Consider the following 23607-nt stretch of genomic DNA (forward strand, 5'->3'; position numbering starts at 1 on the left):
AAACTCTGATGCAATTTGCAGATCATTTGAAGTGAACTTTATTGAATTTATGGATGATAAATTTAAAATAGAAGAAAATAATATATATACCTCACAATTCTTTTTTCTGTGATTGATGCACGAGTGATTGTACAGAACTTCTCGAGGACGTGTACACACACGAGCGTGTATCCACCTGATAACGATATAATTTAAAGCGAGACGTTCTTTCATTGAGGCTCACCTTTCGCGACGTCAGCTACTATTCACCGCCACCTTTAAACACCCTCGTCGGACCTCCGGCAGGAGGTCACATCCTGCTGGTGCAATTATCTTATCTAGCTACGTCATCGTAGTACGGGACGCGAGAAGAATTCAATGTGAATTATGATAGATATCAATGAATAATCGTATCGCGAGGCAAATGCACGTGAGTGATCCGATCCACCATCGATTCGCGCCTTCGGCGGTTTATTATCGCGTGGATAGGCAAATCGATCGATATGCGGCCGTATCGCGAGGAGGATCTTCGAAGAATTGCTGCGCTCATATGGAAAGAACGATTTTATTAAAATATCTGAAAATTTAGTTTAGATACAGATCTGAAAATAATTTTGTCGGACCATCAAAATAATTATGTTTGAAATTTAAATAATGAGCGATCACAAGTGTCAATCAGAGCCAGTTAGATGTTTGTGAATTTTAATTCTTTATTAAATAACAAATTAATTAGACGTTTCTACCTCTCATTTTTGGATCATCCTCAATTATCGAGGAGTCAAAATGTCTAATTAATTTTTTATTTAATGAAGACTTTGAATTCGCACATAAATATCTAATGTTGACTCTGATTGGCATTTGTATTTTTGTGATAATGAGCGATGTTGCAAAAAATTTTGATATTCTAGAAATCCTTGATTTTGGTAATTTAACAAAATCATTTTTATATCTAGCTAAATTTTTCGATACTTCAGTAAAACTGTTCTTTCCATGGCAGTAGTTTGCGGTAGAACTGGCCAGACGAGCGCGACGCGATTACAACTATTTCCTTATAGTACGATAATGTTAATTAAATGCAAATTCCAAATCTCTTAATTTTATGATTCGTGCGATGCATCTAAATCAATTCCTTCTCGGTCAAGATACGCTGATAATTTTTCGAGGTGATTTTTCGAGCGCGAGAGAAAGAAAAAGAGAGAGAGAGAAGGAAGAATTTTTAAATAACCAGACTCGTATCTCTGACATAAGCTTAAATGACCTCTGCTGCTTGGAACGTTACTTTACGTCATCATTAGTATGCGTAATACTGGCCACTGGAGAAATCCAAGAAATCGTAAAGAATAACCAATTAAGGACGGCTTCTCGCGTTGGCTTCTCCGGATTAGTTTTACCACCTTGTCGTAAATTCAATAGCTGAAGATAGGCCAGCTGTAGATAAATTCCCCTACCGAGGAGGAACGATAGATCAGAAGTACACCGTACCATGCGACTTCACCTCGTCGTTTAATGCACGCGCGCAGCCGGTGTACAGACCCATCCGTACGCCAACAGAGTGTGGCATTTAGGATCCGTGCCGTCGTGCTCGCGGCGGTGATGTTACGCAAGGTGCGCCTTTAGCCGGCAACGGCGACGACCTCGCGCGGTCCAGCAGGATTCTTGCGAAATTCCCGACCCGTGTGCAAGTTCCTCGTTGAAAAGCGGTGTCCTCCGTCGTTCTCCGTCTCGTCTTTTGCCCAGCGGGATCGACGGACTCGCTCCCCGGGAAGCCCGTGTTAGAATCGCAATTTCGAGACAGACAATTTTCCTAGACACATTAATTCTCGATCTCGTACATTCCTCTGTTTAGTTATTTTTCACAAAAAAAATGCAAGGTGCGCGTCTCGACGTTTGAGATCTCAATTTCATTCACGTACGGAAAGAACTGAAGTATCTACACTAAAAAAAAATTTACACTAAATCTTAATACATATATCTTTTAATAGTGGGTACTATAATTAAATATTTACTTACAGTAAAAAAATATTTACTCAATAAAAAATGATAATTAGGTCAAATTAATGATTCTTGTACCAAATAAATAAATGTTTACATTTAATATTTATTTAGAACTATTCAAATAAATATTTATTAAAATTTAATATCTTTTCAGTGTAAAAATTTAGCAATATGCAGATCTGAAAATAATTTTGTTGGATTAACAAAATAATTATGTAAACTCAAACTTGCTCAAAACTGTTAGAATGTTACAATTTTGTATAGCATTTCTCATCATGCCTGAGTTTCCTATATAATTATTTGATGGTTCAACAAAAATTATTTTCAAATCTATTTCTATCTACTTTTTAAATTCTTTGAAGTGGAATCTCACTCTAAAGAGTAAAAATTGAGTCTTAAAAAAGGGTGACTCATAAATTTTCAATTTTTAAAAGATTTCACTCTTCAGAGTAAGATTCACTCTAAAAATTTTAAAGAGTACAAATTTTTAGATATTTCTGCAAAATCATTTTTTCGTGGATTTCTATTCGCTTGTCTATTTTAAATCGAGACTTTTTAAATTTTTTTGCTAATCACAAAATTGACTTTCGATACTTCATGGGAATTATAGTTTCTTGTTAAAACTATCAGCGAAATTGTCAGCAGGTTATTAATTGTTAGGATAGGATGATAGAGATCAGAGGTGTCAACTTCGGGGTCCTCGTACGCAGCGCGTAATGTGCTGAGGTCTTTGCGTAACGCCGACGCGAATGGTTCGCATCTGTTTATCCGGAATGAACGTCTCCTTTGCATCCATCTGCACCGTCTGCAATATACCGTCGCCGTACAATCGATTATACAATAATATCGCGCCTTGAAAAGACGCTCTCGCCACAGAAAGGAAAAGTCACGATCTGACGTGGCCGCTACGGGATGATGCACTAACTCGACTAGTTATCTATACATATGTTCCAGAAGCCTCGATCTCGCAGACTTAATGATCTTTTTGCGAATTTTAGCAGTGTATGTCCGAAATTATTTAGAATGATATTACAAAAGAAATTATAAGCACACTTTGCATATCGAAAATTCAGAACATATCATTAAAATTATATCTTTCTTTATTTATCTCTCTTTTAAAATAAAATTATGTTTATAATTTTATACGCTATTTTTAATTTACTTGATATATTTCTAATTCTTCTCAAATGTCGTATTACTTTGCATATAAAATTACAAAAATAAAAAATTTGTTTTTTTCTTAAAAATTTTGCAATATACGAGTATCTAGTCTTCTTGGAAAGTAGATCCATCTGCTTATAATTTTTTTATTTATTTCTTTCAATTTGTGATTTAATCCTATCTTAATTTTCATCGATAACAAACAAATCGATTCGAACATATCGAATATTTCGTAAGTTTTTTTTTCTTCTTTTCTAGAAATTAATCATCTATCTTTAAAATTGGTGAAGGCAATTTGCGGCGAAAATTAATGAATAACGAAAGGTGAGGTATAGAGAGGGCGAGGCTATTGGAAACATTATAACGTTATCCTTCATCAATGATGCGAACCAAAGTGCCGATTGGCTAATTTGACGATAACGACTCCCGGGTATTAATCGGTAACTTAGCTTGTGGCGCTTGTACAGTGTATTATTAGTTGCAAACGTATTTAATTATACGAGGCGGGGTGTACTTCAATAACATAGCCACGTGCAACCTCCGATTACATTATACGCGTATGACATAACGCGATACACGGCCTGTTGATCATACAGATGCATTAGAAAGTTCGATACAATCTACGCGCAATGATAATGGCAGATTATATAATATATGTATAATGACACGCACGCGCGCACATAATTGTCCAATGTTTAGATAAAATAGACAAAGATAAAGAGCGATGCATCACTACGTGGAGAAAGTTAATAGTTTAATTCAATGACAGATATATTCTGCAAGAACGATAATAGCAATTTAATTTTTAATAATATGTAAAACAAATTTGTATTTTTCTTTTCATAAAATCACTCTTTAAGAATGTTAATTAAAAAGTTACGGTATTGCTTTATCGCAAAGATCTACGCGAGAATTTTCAATCTTCCATATAATGAAGATTCCCGTGTAAAAGATCGAACGCGCGTCGTTGACTTGTATCCTCCTCCACAAAAAAGATCCTTACTCTCCAGTAACGTGTCCTCTCTCTCTCTCTCTCTCTCTCTCTCTCTCTCTCTCTCTCTCTTTCTCTCTCTCTCTTTGTCTCTGTGTCTCGATCATTAGCATAAGTTGTTTGCTTATGTAACAGTATACTTTCTTTTCAAATCTCGGTCAGCGCGCATCATTTCTTCTTCATTATTCGCTGATATAATTCGTGTCAGACAATAAGATATTCGTGTGTCATCGATCAAAGATACATAACGAGAAAGCTCAGATTTTTTAATTTTTACGAGGAATCTTATTGACTATCAATTACGAGGAGTCTTATTGATTATCAATTTGACTATTTGACTGTCATTTGAATATCAACTTCGATTTCAAACAAAAGATATTTAATTAAGATGTAGTGAAGAATTAAAAAGACCAAAAATTTTGCTACTAAAAATGGTGAAATAAGATAAAATAAAAAATCGTAAAAATACTTTTTTGATATCGTGATGCATTCTATTTGTATTAGTCGAGTAGACAATAATTTTCTGTAACTTTGAAGGCCTCGCGATATTGCGATGATTGGAAAAAATGTTGCTTAAAGCAATTAAAATAGATTCTATGGCTGGTATTCATAATCGATTCTTATATTTAAGATCATTTTAAATTCAGCCTTAAAATGGTATAAATCAATCATTTAGCTATTATTAACATCTTAAGACATTACAAGATGATCTTGAAATAAGAATCGACCGGTCTAAAATACGTTTATATTGTTCCATTTATCATTTTAGAAAAAAATTATGTTTTTATACAATTGGTTATTATTTAAAAAATTTTTATAAAATAATATAAATTAAACATATTTTTATATTTTCATTTTTAGTGGATCAATCAGCGGATGCATCGTCAATTGATCAATCCATCAAGAATTTCCAATAATAATTCACAAGCTCGTGCGCCTGTAATTTTCTCTTAATTTTATTAGAAGCTAAATGAAATGTTTTGCTCAGCGGATTTCGATGAATCGTAACGTGTTGCAACAGGAGTCATGTATGATTGATTACCGGCTTGGATTCACAAAAAATTTAGTTAGTTGATCAAATACATTAGATACTGCATGCACACATGCGCGTTAATATTCGCATCAGATGAGCCTGTGCATATATTGCATAACGTAAAAACATAGTAAAAACCAATGGATTAAGATTTAACGAGGACATACGAGGTAAAGGATTTACGTGTAACCTTTAGCAGGGCTTATCTCTCAAAGTGCATTTGAAATTGCTCCCAGATTAATCCATGACTATTAACTCTGAAATTACGACAGCGCCTGGACCAATGGTACAATCGCGCGACAAGTAAGTTTCGTAAGTGCATTATTACAACCGTCGTTCGCATATCGAAAAACAAAATTCCGCAGAAAATTGACAATTAAGTCTCTCGTACCTTTCCTCACGCTTAAATCATCTTTCGTGGCAGGCATTGAGTTGAGCGAGGAATTAGATGATGTTTTCCAGAAAGAGACACAGTGTAACACAGTGATAATTTCATCTTTGTTTAACAGCAAATAACAAGGATATAATGAATCACACTGTGTCATCTGTGGATGCCTTCCAACTAGAGACACACATGACACGGTGTGACACAGTGAATCATTACATCTTTGTTGTGTTTGCCAATATTAAACAAAGATGAAATGGTGAGTGTTACACAGTGTCGCTTGTTGGAAAGATCCCACTGTCTCTTACTGGAAAGCACTCAGAGTTACGGTTGCGACCTGTTCAGGTGAAACCTCCCCAGCATTCGTCCCGAGCATTCCAGCCCGACATTCTCGACTGCGCGTAACACGATCGTTGTGCCATCGCAGCCCGGTCGACCGGTCATTTAAGGATTTCGACACATGAACATGAAAATTTTGGCAACGCCGTGGACGATGATGGTAGGGCGCAATTCACATCTCACAATTCTGGCTATATATAATCGCCAACTGGCGTGGTACATCGAATCAGTTTAGTGAGCCATTTCAGGTCGGATCGCCATTTGTTCTCTGAGAAAAAAGAACCTGTAGCCATGAAACTGGTGCGTGTCCTACGAAAAATCAGTAACGATGTTTTCCGAAAGAGATAAATGAGTGCCGCTCTCTCGGAGAGATTTTGGAATAATTTCTCGGTGAATCTCGCGGTGTGGTGATTTCTTGGAAACTTTCGCTCGTTCGGAACCTCGAGGATTACGAAATATCACACCGTCGTGTTATCATTTTCCAGAGGAATGTACAAAATATCTTGAGAATGTATTAGAATGACAGTTATCGTCATCACGAGAGTCTTTATCTTGGTCTTGTGCGAAAGAGAGAAATATGTCTCAAGTTGTATCTATTTTATTAATTCATAAATTATTCTTTATATTTTTTTATACTTCTGCGCGAGATTCGCGAAAAAAAGGAATATATTGTAACTTTACAGAAGCCAGAGAATAGAAACAGACTGTCATAAGTTGCGAAAAAAGTGTAAAATCTATCAGAATGTTATCTTATCACTAATGATTACGAATCGTCCCAGATAACGCAAAGTCTAAAAATTAGGATATAGATTCTTAAACATATTTTTACGAAAAGCGTCTAAGAAACGTCTTAAGGATTTCTTAAAGACAAAGACGTTTGTTTTATTCTAGATTTCCCAATTCTAGATTTTGAGTGGACTAGGATTTTGACAAATTATTTCGTTATTTTGCACGTTACTTCAGATCATCGCCTTTGCCGCCGTCGTCGCCGTTGCCCTCGCGGCTCCCCCTCATGACTATCATGATCAGGCGGTCGTCGTGAAAGAGACCCCACTGGATAATATCGGCCTCGACGGATACCAGTATGGTTACGAGCTCTCCAACGGCCAGGCTCATCAAGAGTCCGCCCAATTGGTAAACGCTGGTCACGAAAACGAGGCTCTTGTAGTCCGCGGTAGTTTCACCTACGTCGACCCAGCGACCAATGTCAGGTACACCGTCAACTACGTCGCCGACGAGAATGGATTTCACCCCGAGGGAGCACATCTGCCAGTCGTCTAAATCCTATTTACCTCATATCTGTGTTTTTACAACTTTCCATCCAGTCTCGCACTCGAAGAAAACCTCAACCCTCTCGATCTCTCGATCGTATAGCGATCATACACTATGACAAACTTAGTTTTAAATAAATTGATTTTTACTTAATCCTTGGTGTCTAAATTATTCCATAACTCTTCCATTTTCGACTCGTTACTTTGACCATCGCTGGACAAGTAACGTTCTCGATAAATCAAAATTGAATCTTGAAGATGTAATAAAATTCTACGAATCAATAAACGAGCAATTTGAATGAATGATCGTTATTTGATTCGATTAATTTACTATAATACGATTAACAATATGTATTATACAAATAATCCGTATTTTTTCATAGAACAATAAAGACGTATCATAATGCCCATATTTTATTCATTGGTCTATAGTTTATATTCTCAATCATACAATGCTATGTAAGTAGTAAATACATTCAATGAAATAAACGCGTTTGAAACACGCAATAATGTGTTCTAGTTGCTTTTGTTACTTTTGGTTTGCATTCAATTATATCTCCTATTAGACAATAGGAGAACCTGGGGTATAATGGGATGTACTCGATATCTTTTTATAGATATGCTAATATGTAATGAATTGTCAGACAATAGTTATTGTTAGATGTATCTTATTATATATTGTTATTAGTTGTCATATTATTTTTACCTGAAAATTGCTAAAAATTGTTTAATGTGTTCGCTTTACTGTCCGCGAATGAGTTACAGATTCTTTAGTATGTTCGCATAAGATAAGCAATAACAAAATTCTATTTTTTATTGTCATAAGTACATTTATCTTATTATATAATCTTTTCTTGTTACTTTAGTAAAATCTATACAAATATATTGATTATCTGTGATATTTTATATTATCTAAAGTAAATTTATGTACTTCGAGGCATAATGGTGCACTGGTGTTATTTTATGTTTAAAATGAGTTTATGATTCATGTGCAAGTGTAGATAAAAATATTTTAAGCAATGTTCAATATTAATTTTTTAAAAATAGACAAGTTTTCTGTGGTGCCCCGTAATGTCCTGCATAAATGACATAGTGAGGTTACGACACACTCTCACAAAACAATAATTTCGTCCTGTTAATCTATACTTTTGCAGTAAAACTTAAGTTTTCCTTATAGTAAATACTTCAAAAAATATTTTAATATATAACAAAGTTGATTTATTTATCTTTAATATGTTTAAAACTTGAAAAATCTAATTATAACCATTATATCCCAGGTTCGCCTACATTGAAAAACAATGGAAAATAAAATAGTTAAAAATTTATAATTTTCTTGAGTTGCTTATTTATCAAATTTCTCTTATAATTTAACATATTTATAGACATTTTATTATTCTACATTTTCTGATTTGTATCAACTAATTGTAAGTTGGCTTTTGCGAAATAACTAAATAGTTATTTATCCATATTTTTACAAAAATAATAAATATCTATCGTTAACGTAACAATATATTTAATAAAATAGTTTTGTATTAAGAAACGCTTTAATATAAATTATTATTTCCATTATTATATAAAAATCTTTTAATTATAATAAATCAATATTTTAATATTTCAAAATATCTTTCATAAGCATATAACGAATTTAATTCTTTTAATTTATTTTCTTAAATAGCACTTTTTAATAAATCATTAATAAATTGATGAAGTGATTCAGAACTTCAAAAATTCATTGCCATCAACATCTACTAAGTTAAAGATGATACGTTTCGCAACAAAATGTAGAACGAAAGAATCCGAATAGATTAACCAAAGTAGTTTCTCTTGATCGTTTCGAAGATTGAAAATGTTATTTTTATGTTGCTATCATTTTCAAGGCTTTAGTTAGTAGTGTTCCTTGAAGGCGGCTAGAAATCTCATCACGAGAGCACAACATGATGCCATGCTGTGTGTCCAGTGAATACACCTAATATTCGAATAAATTAATAAAAAATAAATAAAAATACTCATTCGAATACACTTCTTTTTTATTCGTCAAGAAACGAATATATACTTTTTCATTCCATTTGAATGAATATTTTTTTAATATGATTACGAATATTTTCGTTTCGTATTCACTTTTACTCTGTATTATCTGCACATAGCTTGCAAAGCCTGCAAGTGAAAACAGAAATCTATAAAAACAATGACTACGATTACACCACGCGCTTAGAACGCGATCTACAATACGATGGGCGTTCTTGTTTAACCTATAGATTAAACAAAGATATTTTTATTGGGAATAAATAATATATCTCAGAATTTAATGTCCACAGACCATAATAAACGACCAAGATATCTTATAAAATGTTTATAACATTATTGTGATATAACCGTTATTATATCGGAATATATATGGCGCTCTATCAAATAGATATTTATAAATAAAAAATGTATTGCTTTCTAAAATATTTTTCAAAATTTCTAAGTTTCCTTCACAAAATCTCAATATTACAATGACAAAAATAAATAAAATTCATTTTTTTACTTAAAGTTATCAAACGGTTATAGTTAAGGGGTAACGATTGCTTATTGGAGCTTTCTTTATCAGTTTACATTTTGTTTGAATGAATATGAATACTCGTTAAATATTCATAGTTTTTTTGTGAATACATATTTTTTGAAAACCCAAAATTTTGAATGAATATATGATTACGTTTTTTTTAATGTGAAAATTCTGAATAAATACAATTTGGAATTACTCAATTACAAATTTTTGTATTCATCGGACACACTACCGCATGCATCTTAAAAAGATGAATGCCGATTGTCGCTACTTTACGAACCAGGGTCATCTTAATTTATAAGACTGAGAATTTGCAAAGTTATCATAAGTCTAAGTCTCCATAAAGGTTACATTAATAATTAATGATTGGAAATTCCTCAAATAAATTCTTGAAGAAAAGTGGAATTCCATCTTGCATGCCCTTGAGAATTGCAAGAGAATTTTTTAACAAACTTGGCAGATACTTCCGCCTAGACACTTTTTTATTAAATGAAATTTAATTTGTATTATTTTATTATATTTTATATATTTAAATAAATTTGTATGATATTTACTCGATATTAAATTACATTTTATGTTAATATTACATAATTTTATACAAATCTGAAATAAGATCTATTTGATCCAAAATGCACTTATTAATTGTGTAGTTAAATTTGTCAACATTTAGGTTTTGGATGAATAATAATTAAATTCTATTATTAATAATAAAAAATTATTTCAATAAAATAAAATATGTGTGATAAAATTTGCAAAATCTCTGTGTTAGTCTAATAGTGTCACCTATAGGAGCTCTTTGTGTGCGATTATTTTTAAATTAATGAAGTTCCAGATCGTTGAGTGTCGTTCGTGAAAAATTCTTACGAAGGTCGAAATCTGGACGATTGGCAGATGTGTTCACTAGCAAAATACGTAAAAGAAAGGTGAGAGGTGAATTGGTGTAGGCCCAGTCAAATTTTAGCAGTAGGAGGAGCACTATAAAATCTCTGCTGATTTCGACAATCTACATCAGTCTTCTTCTTCGAACGAGAGTAGCTGTACACCGCCTCCATATTCAACATGAAAACAGTGGGTATACAAAGATTCTCCTGAATTATAATTTACAATCAACTCTTGCTTTTTGGACGAGCGCATAAAATTTATCGCTAATTAATTCGAAGATTGTGAGTCATAGCATCGAAATGGATACATCGGAACGCTATTACATCACTCGCACCACCAATTATTAATATTCGATCGTTTTCATCAACAATTGTGAATAACGAAAACTAAACCAAGTGACAAGTCGATTAATTGACATTCTCTTCCTGCAGATCATTGCCCTCTGCGCCCTCGTGGCCGTCGCCATCGCAGCACCCCCTCACGATCAAGCGGTCATCGTGAAAGAGACACCACTGGACAACATCGGTGTTGATGGATACCAGTATGGTTACGAGCTCTCCAACGGTCAGGCCCATCAAGAGTCTGCCCAGTTAGTGAACGCCGGTCATGAGAACGAGGCTCTCGTTGTCCGCGGTAGCTTCACCTACGTCGACCCGGAGACCAACGTCAGGTACACCGTCAACTACGTCGCCGATGAGAACGGATTCCACCCCGAGGGAGCGCATCTACCGTCCATCTAAATGTATTAATTACCAGCAAGATACTAAAAGTCGATATGAAAAACAGCTAGCTCTGGATAAATTTGCCTGATGATCATCAAATGGGCCTGGTGAGCCCGAAGAAGAATTGAAGAGTACAGACATTCTCGATCGTTTTAATCATTCGATATAGATATCTGCATAATTGGCTTATAATGCAGTAGATATTAAATTCACGATTTATTAGTATACAGATGCTTCGTGGATAAATATACTGATTTGCGTAATGATATCGAATGTATAACTGCGAAGCTGTACCATTTCCAATAGTCATTTGTATGATGGATGATCGAATACGAATGATATTGTTTTAAATAAAAATTAAATGTTATGTTTTCACGTCGCGGATGTATAATGTATATATCTACGTGATAATAAATCGTAAAATTAATATATTGTATTATGAGTTAACAGTTGAAATTCTTAATTGGTCTTTAATAGTACCTTATTGAAAATCGATTATAAATAGCACCACACAACATGGATCGGTTGGTCATATTTGGACTGCACAGCTATATTTGGAAAAATTCCAGCGACATTGCGATCTCTACGATTTCGTCACAGCGATGCGCGTAATTTTACCTTTGTATTACAGTAACTTTGTCGATCTCAAATTAATAAGAATTTTATTAAAGATACGCATAAATATTATTTCCTTCCCAGATAATTACGATCGACCTGAGAAACTCAATCGGGAAATGTCTCTGTTGCAGCTTTTGTGTTTGATTTTTCCCTTTTTCTCTTTCTCGTTTGTATAGTATATGTACATATATTTGTATTTTATTTTAAAAAGTTAAAGAGTACGAAATGAGTTAGTATATAGTCTCTCTCTCTCTCTCTCTCTCTCTCTCTCTCTCACTAAATTATTTGAATAGTTAAGGGATTACTATACAACCTTAGTATTCTATCTTTATAGAAATACTGTAAAAAATATTTAAAATTTGAAATTCTTGAATTTATGTATGTTACATTAATAATCAAATTTTGCTAAAAATGTCTGAATAATTCATAAACTTTTTGAACATGTAATGTACATGTAATGTACATATACCAATAAAAAGTAGAATATTAATCAATATATTTGTTAGTTAAAAAAGACATTTGTATATATTTATTATACATACTTAATTATAATCAATATTTAATTGTTATAAATGATTAATTATTTATATCTAGTTATATTTATATTTCTGCACATTTATTTTTATACTTGACACTGTTAATTAAAGTAGATCTGTTCACGTTATTCGAAATCCCCAAAAATATTTGCACTTGTGTGAAATGAGATAAATATATTATATATAGCGTAAATATATTCGGGCGTTGAAAAGAGAGAAAGCGAAGATGCTGAGTGCAAAAAATGTAAGCAACGCGAACAGACCTATTATTTATATGTTATTCAACTTAATTAAAACCAACATTTTTAATGGTAAATCATCATTAACTTGAATTCATTTATTTATTAATTTTCTATAATTTTTTATTAGTCCTTTAGTTCTATTTTCTATCTTTAGCTTGTAATTGTTATTGAAAGTGAGTTGTCGATTGAATTATATAATACTTATTAGCAATTTATTGACAAAAATATATATATATATATTAGTTAAATTTATTTATTTTCTATCATCTTTAGTCCTTTAATTCTATTTTCTATCTTTAGCTTATTTTTATTGAAAGTGATTTGTCGATTGAATTATATATAATTCCTATTAACAAAAATAAATTTATTAGCAAAAAATATATATATTAATTAAATGTTAGGAATATATATTGGGTCAACATTGGGTTTACTTGAGTTGAATCTATTAATTAATGAATTATGAACGGAGACTACCTAAAATGTAGACGTGACCATTACTCAGGACTTAGGCTTCCCTCTGTCGGGAATATCGGGATCGATCGTGCTGCAAACGTGTTGATTTGACACGTCAAATTGTGTCTTCGTGGTGCTGATGTCTTGCCGCGTCCTTGTCGTTAGTAATGACGTTTAATTTCGATTTCTAATATTGGCGCAAAGTGTTTATCTGTGCGGGACGGACGCATAAGTACAATCCCGATGATCCCGATCGTTTTACCGTTACGTACAAACGGTACATCGTCTTAGAACATTCGTCATTCTACGACAGTGTGGAGGTTAGAAATCTGTTTGCTCCACATACGGCACGTTCGCACGTGTTTGTCGAAGTTTTCTTTTTCTCATTTTTCCGCGGGCACGCGTTCAGCTTGTCATAAGCGAGGAAGGATCAGCTGATCAGGAACGTACCGAGCCTGGGCGATGCGATGATCATTGGCGGTCGTTAAACCTGGTCGATTTGACGGTGCCTGGAGCAGCCTGGAGATCGGCAATGGCAAAATTCAGGATGTTACCGCGCACGTCGCGCATCGTGGCCCTCTGCTCGGCTGCGAATTTCATAAACGCCGCGGACAGGGTCATCATGCCCATCGCCATCGTGCTGATGACCGACGAGTTTAAGTGGAACCTGTACTGGCAGGGATGGATCCTGTCTGCGTTTGCTTTCGGATATTTCACTAGTCAGGTAGACGATTCGTACGCTTTGTGTCACCGTTAATGAAAACGCAGCGCCTATAATACGTCATTCTCTCCTTCAAGATCATCGGCGCGAGCACAGCAAGTCGTTTTGGCTGCAAAACGGTACTCATGCTAGCGGTTTTGCTATGGTCCATTAGTACGGTCATCACACCGTTGCTAGCACAGTCGGTACCATTACTCATACTTTGTAGGGTGATTCTAGGACTAGGAGAAGGATTAGGTAAGAATAAAGAAGGAATGGAACGTTCGAAGCAGATGTGACAAGAGAGGTCTGTTCTTCTTTTGAATTGGTATACACTGGTGCAATAAGGTGGAGTGAAATAAATATAGTTATTTCGCTCCAACTTATTGCAACCATTGCAGTATATACCAATTCAAAACATTACTATATTTATTTCACTCCAACTTATTTTGTACACCTGCAGTTCAGAATATTGTTTGAAAAAGAACAGAGTTGAGATCTATTCTTTTTAGTTCTTGTAAGATTTATTTTTCCTCTTTATCTCTCTACATTAGAAGATAATAAACAATGCAAGTTAAGCTAAAAAAAAGTAGAAGCCTATTCTTTTTACCTAAACTTCTTCATCTTTCCACTTTTTTTGTATAAAGAAAAATATTAAGATAAAAAATAAATGATGCTAGAAGTTCAGCTAAAAAGAATAGGCCTAATGCATTCTGAGATTAGGAATTAACTTGAGATTGTTCGTAGGCCTACCAGTGATATTTCATTTATTCGCACATAATGTTCCTGTAGAAGAAAGATCACGCGCTTTTGGCTATCTAGTAGCTGCTGGTTCTGTTGGCCAAGTGGTTGCATCTGTTGTAAGTCTAATCTTACTTTCAAAATGTGTGTTAAATTATTTAAAAAATTATGTTTTACAAATCTCTTTCTATTCGTTAGATATGTTCGCACTTGGCGTGGCAAACTGGATTTTATTTATTTGGGACAATAGGTATCATATGGACAGTGTTGTGGCTGATGTTGTATCAGGAAACTAACTCTCAAGATGAGATTCCATTATTTGTTCCTAAAGTAAACTTCTGTCTGACATTTAATTTATTTTCCATTATATTTTTGGTACTGACGTTTTATAATTGATTGATAGGTAGCTCAGAATAGAAGCTTACGTTGGACTGAGTTTATTGCTCACTGGCCCCTGTGGGCTTTGTACATAGCACACTTTGCAATGAATTGGAGTAATTATATAATAATGCAGTGGTTGCCAACTTATTTGGCAAGAAACTTGTCTGCGAATACAGAGAGTATTAGTTTGACAGCTCTCCCTTATATCGTTAATTCTCTCATTGGTATTGGTAAGTATATAATTCTATATATTTCAACTTTGTTTTAAATATTTTTTTTAACTATCTTCTTTTTTTCAGTTGCTGGTCACAGTGCTGATACTTTGATACAAAAAAGATGGTCTGTTTTGTCTGTTAGAAGATTAATGACAAACATAGGCCTAATAGGACCAGGTGCTTTTCTATTAGCTTTCTGTGCTGTAGATAATCTGCTTGCTGCAGTCATGTATGTATAACAAATTAGTCTTATGTTTTCTATTGTTTGATTTTTTCTTTATGAAATTATTATCTTACAGCTTTGTTTCAATATCAATGGGCCTCTGTGCGTGCAATTCAGCCGGACACCTAAGTAATCACGCGGATATAGCTCCGAATCATGCGGGAATTACGTTTGCAGTTTCAAATACAATTGTACGCATTTTTTTATCTAATAATAAATCAATATCGATACGTCGCAAAGTTGACTACATTATCTGTGTCGTATATCTTGATTTTCAGGCAACAGTACCTGGAATTCTTTGTGGACCATTGACAGCTGAATTAGTAACTGCCTCGCACGGTTGGTGGATGCCGGTTTTCGTGTTGGCGGCAGCGATTAATTTCACCGGGGCTATAATATACCAAAGCCACAGTTCGGCGCTTCCAGTGTTGTGATATGCTCTATCTCTCATACAGCGATTATTTGTTATTGAAAAGAAAGAAGAGGTTGCAAAGTGTTTGTTAAGAACACTGAGATGCCTGTTTGCTTTTAGATCATTTTGAATGGTTCCCAATGAGGTAGCTACGAACGTTTACAAGAATGTTGGTGTGATGCGTTTGGTCATCGCGTATCGGCCAGTCGAAGACATATCATGATGCTTTATTTATATCTTAAATAAATTTTTATTATCTTTTTTGAGGCAACAAAGTGTGATTTTGACAGACAGTGCCATAATTTGATGGAAAGAATAGAATTAGTTGACGAAACTAATTGAGAAATGCAAGACACATTTATGAAACTCATCATACACCTTAATTAATATATGTATTGTATCACGCAAGAATTAGCGGAAAACATTTTGTGATGTTATAATAAAAATTAAAATTTTTAGTTATATGGTTAGGATATAAAATGTATATTCTATAAAACGTAAGACTGTACATAGGAGAAATTTTAACTTTCACATTTATATATTTTTAAAAATATTTTAGCACATGGGAGAGATGATCTGTTCACTTACGTGTTGTAAGAACTGGAAAATGAGAACAAGACTTACAAAATGATAAAATTTCAAACAATTTAAAATATAATTTAGTAATGTTTATATATAAGAATAAATATATATTAATGATATTTCTGCCACATATATAGCAGATATTATAAAGATAAGTCCTTTCTCAAGTATTCCGACTGCATTATTTGCGACAGCGTGTCTCTCGATAAATTTTCGTTTAATCCCATTTTAATGAAAGCGTTATCTTGGAAATTTGTTGCGCTCAACTGTCTCCGAATATTGAAAGATTTCGCATCGACCGCTTTCGTCGGTCGTGTATCGTTATATAATCCCGTATTCTCGAGGGACATATCATGAATTTTTTTATTCTCTTGGATAGTATCAACGGATGTCGTTTGTGTAGCATTAGTTGCACTATTCGAGTAAGAGTGATATGCATCGTCCTCACTTGCGTAATTTTCCGAATCGTAGCCGTTGCTGTGTCTTTCGAAATTTTCATACAACATGTGCGGTCCAATATTATGACTTGTTAGAATATTTTCAATATCGCTTACAGATGGTTTCACACTTCGAGAATACTCTTCCTTTTTCTCTTCGATGCCGTATGATTTATGAATATTATCAGTGTGATGCTGCAGATACTCCTCGATGGAAGATCTTGTCTTCGCCCTTATCCAGTTTTCATCTGTAAACTTTGGCTTCACAATATCTGTAACAGCTGTATCTTGTTTCTTATTTAATGCAATTGTATGAACTGATCCAATATCATCGGGAATGTCGTACTCGTGCGCTTCAGTATGTATAGACCGCTTTTTCGCAGTGTATTTCGATGAAAGGAAATTCTTATTTGGTTGTTTATCCGTTAAAATATTTTCCATACCTTCGTCGAATCGTATCCTTGCCATATCTTTACCAATTATTTCGCTATCGACGTTTCTCAGATGAGAAACTGCTGATTTGGTTCTCGCTTTTCTGTCGGGAAAGATTAAGCTTCTCATAATTTCAGCTTCTTCCTGTAAACTTGGCTTGCTCGTTTTGAAAACATTGTTCGCGCTTTTGTGCAAGTAACGATTCGCCTTGGGATCCATGTAATTTTTTTGAACTCTGTCTATTTCGCACGTCATCTTCTCTAATATCTCGTACAGTTTTTTCGTTCGGACATTGTCAATGCGATCCTTACCCTTCGTCCAGTCTTTTTCTCCTCGTAATTCTTGCCACGCAGACTTTACTTTCTCCACTTCGCGATCTATATCGTCTTGCTCGACTGAATTATGAACGATTGAAATGTAATTTTAAATTATAATTTAAATAACATAAAAGGTATTAAAAACAAAATTTGAAGAGCAAACGAAGTTATTCGATAAAAGCATAGAAATTTACATTCTTTGTCAACTTGTTTGTTTAGTATCCTCGTCGAATTCTCTCTACCAAGTATCGGAAGGCAAGTATTTTTCATCGGGGAAGAATTCGTTACATTCGAATCTGGATCATTTGTCACAAAATCGATATGTGACTTCAATTCCGGTAAGACAGCGGATGACCTCCGTTTCACAAAGTCTATAATAAATGTTATACACTGATGAAAAATGCAGAATATTTTGGAATTAAATATTTTTTTATCTGTGAGTATCCAAATATTTCTATCTGTGGCTGTGTTCCAAAATTTACAATACTGGAAATCTATAATAGTGACGTAAACTATAAATTTTCAGTACTGGCAGTAAATTTTGGAGCCTGTATTTTTACCGATTACGCAAATCTTAAAACGTGTAATAATTTAAAAATTCGAGTGAACAAAGAGACAATGTTTAATTTAATTAGTTTCATACTTGTTTTAGAATGAGGCAACGTTTGCGCAGAGTGATTTTTACGGCACAAATTAGTCTGTGACGTTAATGGACGTGACTGTTCGATATTGACAAACGGATTAAATTCGTAGACGAAATTGTTTGTCGCCGGAATTCTTTTTATGGAACATACAGGTAATCTTTTTCCTTGCTTTGTTATATTTTCCGCTATCTGTCTCGGAAAATATCCTTATTTAATTAGCATTAACATTAAATTTCTAACTAACATTCTTGAAATAAATTAAAAAAGACTGTTGTATAATAATTCCAAGTAACACAGAATGACATTAAAAGAGCTTATTTTGATCTATCATAGACATCACTATGTCATCTTTTAATAAGTTTGTTATTTTTAGCCGAACTTTTTTTTGCATAGCTTATCTTTTCTCTTTTTCTCTCTAATGTGAAAAGAAAAAAAGTAAAGATGGTAAAGATGAAGTTCTACTAAAAAGAACAGGCCTATTATCTCTGCTACTTGAGATATAAATTATATGTATCTTTTGGTTACGATATATTTATGAATTATATAATTATGAATCTCAATTATGGATCTAAATGAATTTGTAAATAATATAGAAAAACGTACAATGTCGCGTTTTATTTTAGCTCCCGGGATATCCTTATTAAAAAGTTTTGCTTCAGTTTTATTCGAAACAGCATCGGCTTGTAATTTTTGATTGCCATCCAATTTATTATAATGAGGATTATTCTTATTTTGATCGCCATGCGCCTTCAGATCCCGTGGAAATTCCCGAAATTTCTCGCCATAAACTTTAGCAAGACGCGTTCTATAAGGATTTAAAAATTTTAGATATATAAAAGTCAACGTATATTATCGTTTACAAGAAGATAAAGATTTTACTTTGCATAAGTATCCATGCAAATGTGTTCCTTTGAACACAGCTTATTTCCATCCTTGTCCACACTGTTACAATCAGCCGTTCTTTTGGTCTTCTTTTGATTATGTTGACGCGATTTTTTGAAGATACTGAAAATTAATTCGTGTCATATAATTATGTGTATGTTTAAACGCGTATGTGATCTCTTTTTCTTACTTCGTTCCGGAGAAAGAAGCTAATTTGCCTTTTGGTACATCCGCGTGCTCTAGCGATGCCTTTTCCTGTTTTTCTCGTTCTGCTTTTTCCACGAAAACAGACAGGGCGTTAATTCTATTATACTCCTCACAATTTTGTGTCTTGATACGGACAGTATTTAGATTCACGGCGAAAGGAAATAAGATATAATAAAAATACGAAACGATTAAAAAAACAGTTTTGATTCTCGTTGATTTAGAAATTGGTGTGTCTTTTCTTTCTCAAATCGTCTTTCGCGAAACTATATAATCCGATTTTCAAATAAACAAAAAAAAATGTATATTATTTTTATATGTATATTTTTAGCAAATCTATTAAAAACCAAGCAACGCTTGGATGAAAATGAGAAAACCGCGTACTACGTGTTATATTGACGTAACCTTTCCAACTTCATTCATGTTTGATCATAAAAAATATCAAAATCGATATCCGATTTCATTTAAAAAAACATTGAAATATCATCAATGGAGCGAATTCGGATATACATTCATTCGTTTAATAGAAAAAAAAACAAAAGGCTTTGTAGCTTTTTATTTATCAGTCTTTATTCGTATAACTAAATCGACAGATCAAAATATATTTATGTTATTTTTTAATATATATATATGTAAAGAGATGTTAACGATACAGAGCTATATGCTCGAGCGTCTCGAGCGTTCTCAAAAGTTTATCACTGATATAATTCGAGACACAAGGAAAAAATCCTGCGTTTTCTTTTTATCGAATCGATATTAAATGCCATGCATTTTCGAATCGTGGATTGCGTAAAAGCTAAATCAAGTCCAGCTTGATTCTTTTGTGCGGCTTCTTTATTCCGCTGCGTAGGAAAGAGCGCGAGCGTAAGCGGTAAACACATTGCGCGATATTGCATACGATTTTCTATCAAATGTATCCATCTCCTAGAAATCTCTCTTGCAATTAGCCCTCGATACCTCCACGAAAGAGAACGCGCACAATTATCCAACAAGCGAGAAATTCACTCATCCAGATTATTGTACAGAGACTATATACGGATGCATTCGAGTCTACGAGCTTGCGAGCTTCTAAAACGGCGGTCATTCGGATACGCGGTGGCGAAAGGAGTAACAAAAAAGTACGAAGGAAGAATCAAGCTGACACGGGAAAACATAAAGGATTAAGACAAAGGAGAGAGAGAGAAAGAGAGAAAGAAAGAGAGAGAGGATGTGGATACTATCGATTCCTTCGCTGTTTCGGCGAAAATCAGGAAATTTTGACAAGGCTCATGATGCCGCAAACAGTGCACATAACTCGACCAGGAATCTCGATTCTGACCCACTAAAAATTGCATTAGTTGCAACAATATCGCGAGAAGTCTTAAAAAATTTTCAGATTGTAGAAAATAAATAATGCGCGAATACACACAAAAAAATATCATTTTATTGCTAAGAAAAGTGATTACTCATATTTACTTTCTTTCTTTTAAGTAACAGTTATTTTTAACGAAGAATATTTTCTTGATAATAGTCTTAAAATGTACTTATTACAAATTTTAGAAAAACTCGTTATTATGTACTCAAGACAAGAATTTATTTTATTTTGAAGAATATTATAAAATTAATTGAAGAAACGACTTCACATAAATTAAAATAATCTTGATAGAAATATTAAACTTACTAGGATTCAGAATATATTTTGAATAAATTTTATAAATGCGTGTGATGAACTTATGATAGATTTGTGGATATATGAACTTCGAAATATTCAAAACAAATAATTATTACTTGCATACAGTATGTATTTTTCTGTGTGTAAGTATGTATGTTTGTGACATTTGAGTTGCATATAGAAATAAAAAAAAACTGAAGTAAAATTGACATAAGCTTTAATAAAAGTCTTCATGTTTTTAGGCTTATACGAATAGTCATCGAAATACATCAAAGTACATTTAATATATATTTGAAAGCTCTTACGCCACCGCGTATCTAGTCTCTCGTTCGATTCATAAAAAATCCACATTTAAATAACTTTCACTCAAAAATAATAATTAACTTTATATAAAACAGCTCTGTACAAACGAACATAGCACCGTTTCCAGCATCTCGGACGTCGCCTCTTTGCTTTATGAAACGAGTGAATTGAAAGAATCGTGAGAAATCTGTTCTGCGAAATTTCAATCTCCCAATCTCTTAAAATCAGGAACTGTTCCACAAAATTTTTGGATTCTTTCTTGGTTTTATCATCGCAAACATTTTTCTTTGCTTATTATTTTAACAAAAAAGTTGATTGTCCTAATTATACGATTTTTCCATCTTGAAATCGCAATGAATAGACGGAAATACAAAGAAACGATAGGAGGAAAAATTGTTTAGTAGAGTTTGAAGACCAATTTCCAATTACGAAGATTGAGAGGTCGTAATTGCGCAAAATGGATTCCAGGCATTTCCTTCGAATTCACTCCTTTCCTCGTAGACCTTTTAGTCTATAAAGTGTAGACGTAATAAATTGATCATCGATCCTCTCTCCCTTTACGCCTGCACCCGCGAGGTCGCGCGTGTGCCACCAACGCGATCCTCTAGCGGGCAACTATTTTATATCTATTATCGTCTTCTCCGGATTACTAGTTCTGCTGTTTGTCGGCCTCGTGAGGCAACACGACGCGCTTGGTGAGATCCGGCGGCGCGTCGTAGCTCTGAGAGCCGCGTTCGTCGCCGCGGTCCAGGGACAGCAGGCTCCTTGACGGGCTCGGCGAGATCAGGCATTCGTGAATGAAGCTGCACACGGTGTTCACGTAGACGTCGCGGTAGGTCGTGTAGTGCTTGACGTGCGGCGAATTGGTGAACAGGACCAGCTGCACCCGCACACCCCTCTCGGCCCGTCGACTGGCAAACTTCTCAACGTCCTGATGAAAGACAGAATCTCTCTTGTAACAAGATTCTTCTTATTACATCTAGGATTGTAATAATGATAATGTACATTTAATTATTACTTTTATATATGTATACCCAGATAGCCAAATGCAGTGTATTTGCTGACATGTTGCAGCAACCAATTTCGACAAACTCAGGACAAGATGAGACAGCATTATGTCTGTCGCGTTGAACTCAATGGAATTCAAATTCTTGCGATGGCAAATTGATGGCAATATGTCAGTATGAATATCCTCGACAACAAATAGTGTTGTCATATTGTCAGCATTTTGTTAGCAATGAGTTCAAGATGAAACGATTAATTATTCGTTGCTAACATGTTACCGACATCATAATGTACCACCATTGCTCACAGTTTGCTCTAGAAATTTCGACAACTGATTACATGTATAAGCAGTCACGTTGTTGTATTTATAATGTGTCCTATTTTGATGTCAGCAAATGTACAGCAAATATATAACAACATATGCAATGCATTAGTTTGTACAATACGCTGTACATCACGCTTGGCTGTCTGGGTAATAAAAACTAAACCTTTAAGAACTTTTATTCCAAAAATCTAACATTAGTATGTAAACAAACTATGGAAGCATATTTTTTAAAGTAAAATTAACATCTATGGTATATTAAATTAACACATATTTCATTTATCTTAATTAGACTATACGTTTTAAAACATATTATTTTCATATTACTTGATCATTTACTCATAAATAATACTATTTTGACAGTAAAAAATGTTGAATATAAATTTAACAAAAACTATTTAAATAACGTAATCACATTATGTCAAATTAACACTCGAATATGTTAAAAGATTCAACACAAAATGTTAACAAATATATTTTACTGAATAACAGTTACACTGCCGAGTGCAAAATTATAACATTGATTATATGTTACTGTTGGTGTTTATTGGGTAATGGGAATTATTGGAATTAGCATAAAAAATGGAAACTTACTGACGCTGGGATGAGAGTGTCGCTATTGGAGTAAAGGAACAGCTGAGGCCAAGAATAGGCTTCCTCCGCGAGGGCGATCGGGTTCGTCGGAACAGGCGTTCTGCTAAAAGCCTGCGCAATTACCTGACGATCATAAATCGACATATAAACTGTACAGCGTCGGTACAGCTCTGAAATGATCCGATCTATGGACATGATATGGTACGCCGCCCTGACAAACATACGTTTGCGATGAGATCGTGTCGGACGTGTTCGGAAATTAATGAAGATTACGATCGTTTCATGCTGGCTAACGTTCATTGAGACAATGAGAATTATGGAGTGTCAACATGTTGTTCGTTTACCTCGAAGAACCAGAGTACGGAGAGGAAGAACGTGATGACGAGTGACATCGGCAGGTTCGTGAGGGG

The 23607-nt window shown here is 34.1% G+C and overlaps 5 protein-coding genes and 1 long non-coding RNA gene across 7 annotated transcripts in view; 3 read left to right on the forward strand and 3 right to left on the reverse strand.

Annotated features, from left to right (window-relative positions):
* The first annotated feature begins 6086 nt into the window (after positions 1-6086).
* LOC108724859 (flexible cuticle protein 12-like) lies at positions 6087-7308 on the forward strand. The gene is made up of 2 exons (XM_018451531.1): positions 6087-6183; positions 6847-7308. Exons 1-2 carry the CDS (start codon positions 6175-6177, stop codon positions 7162-7164), a joined length of 327 nt encoding a protein of 108 aa, XP_018307033.1. The 5' UTR covers positions 6087-6174; the 3' UTR covers positions 7165-7308.
* Positions 7309-10677: 3369 nt separating this feature from the next.
* Positions 10678-11706, forward strand: LOC108724860 (flexible cuticle protein 12). The gene is made up of 2 exons (XM_018451532.1): positions 10678-10767; positions 11013-11706. Exons 1-2 carry the CDS (start codon positions 10759-10761, stop codon positions 11319-11321), a joined length of 318 nt encoding a protein of 105 aa, XP_018307034.1. The 5' UTR covers positions 10678-10758; the 3' UTR covers positions 11322-11706.
* Positions 11707-13202: 1496 nt separating this feature from the next.
* LOC108724856 (sodium-dependent phosphate transport protein 1, chloroplastic) lies at positions 13203-16153 on the forward strand. 2 transcript variants are annotated; one of them, XM_018451528.1, is made up of 9 exons: positions 13203-13472; positions 13562-13876; positions 13951-14110; positions 14600-14712; positions 14792-14923; positions 14997-15204; positions 15274-15418; positions 15489-15603; positions 15691-16153. In XM_018451528.1, exons 2-9 carry the CDS (start codon positions 13685-13687, stop codon positions 15844-15846), a joined length of 1221 nt encoding a protein of 406 aa, XP_018307030.1. In that variant the 5' UTR covers positions 13203-13472; positions 13562-13684; the 3' UTR covers positions 15847-16153. The 2 variants fall into 2 exon arrangements, with proteins under 2 accessions (XP_018307030.1, XP_018307029.1); XM_018451527.1 differs by having other exon boundaries at positions 13203-13876.
* A 383-nt stretch (positions 16154-16536) lies between these two features.
* On the reverse strand, positions 16537-18869 carry LOC108724857 (uncharacterized). The gene is made up of 4 exons (XM_018451529.1): positions 18840-18869; positions 18236-18425; positions 17787-17963; positions 16537-17670 (listed from the first exon to the last, which is right to left on the reverse strand). The coding sequence occupies exons 3-4, from the start codon at positions 17860-17862 to the stop codon at positions 16550-16552; spliced, it is 1197 nt and encodes a 398-aa protein (XP_018307031.1). The 5' UTR covers positions 17863-17963; positions 18236-18425; positions 18840-18869; the 3' UTR covers positions 16537-16549.
* A 67-nt stretch (positions 18870-18936) lies between these two features.
* On the reverse strand, positions 18937-19321 carry LOC108724861 (uncharacterized). Its single transcript, XR_001936725.1, has 3 exons — positions 19309-19321; positions 19116-19241; positions 18937-19041 (listed from the first exon to the last, which is right to left on the reverse strand). It is a non-coding gene; the product is annotated as an uncharacterized lncRNA (long non-coding RNA).
* Positions 19322-21113: 1792 nt separating this feature from the next.
* The window catches only part of LOC108724858 (transmembrane protein 53), a 4728-nt gene continuing 2234 nt past the window's right edge, over positions 21114-23607 (reverse strand). The window contains exons 4-6 of the mRNA XM_018451530.1: positions 23542-23607; positions 23198-23408; positions 21114-22207 (exon numbers count right to left, since the gene is read on the reverse strand). Coding sequence (XP_018307032.1) covers positions 21926-22207; positions 23198-23408; positions 23542-23607 — 559 coding nt within the window. The 3' untranslated portion in view covers positions 21114-21925. The remainder of the gene's footprint in view (positions 22208-23197; positions 23409-23541) is intronic.

The sequence above is a fragment of the Mycetomoellerius zeteki genome, unplaced genomic scaffold (assembly GCF_001594055.1).
Source record: "Mycetomoellerius zeteki isolate Tzet28-1 unplaced genomic scaffold, Tzet1.0 scaffold311, whole genome shotgun sequence".
In the NCBI taxonomy this organism is placed as follows: domain Eukaryota; kingdom Metazoa; phylum Arthropoda; class Insecta; order Hymenoptera; family Formicidae; genus Mycetomoellerius; species Mycetomoellerius zeteki.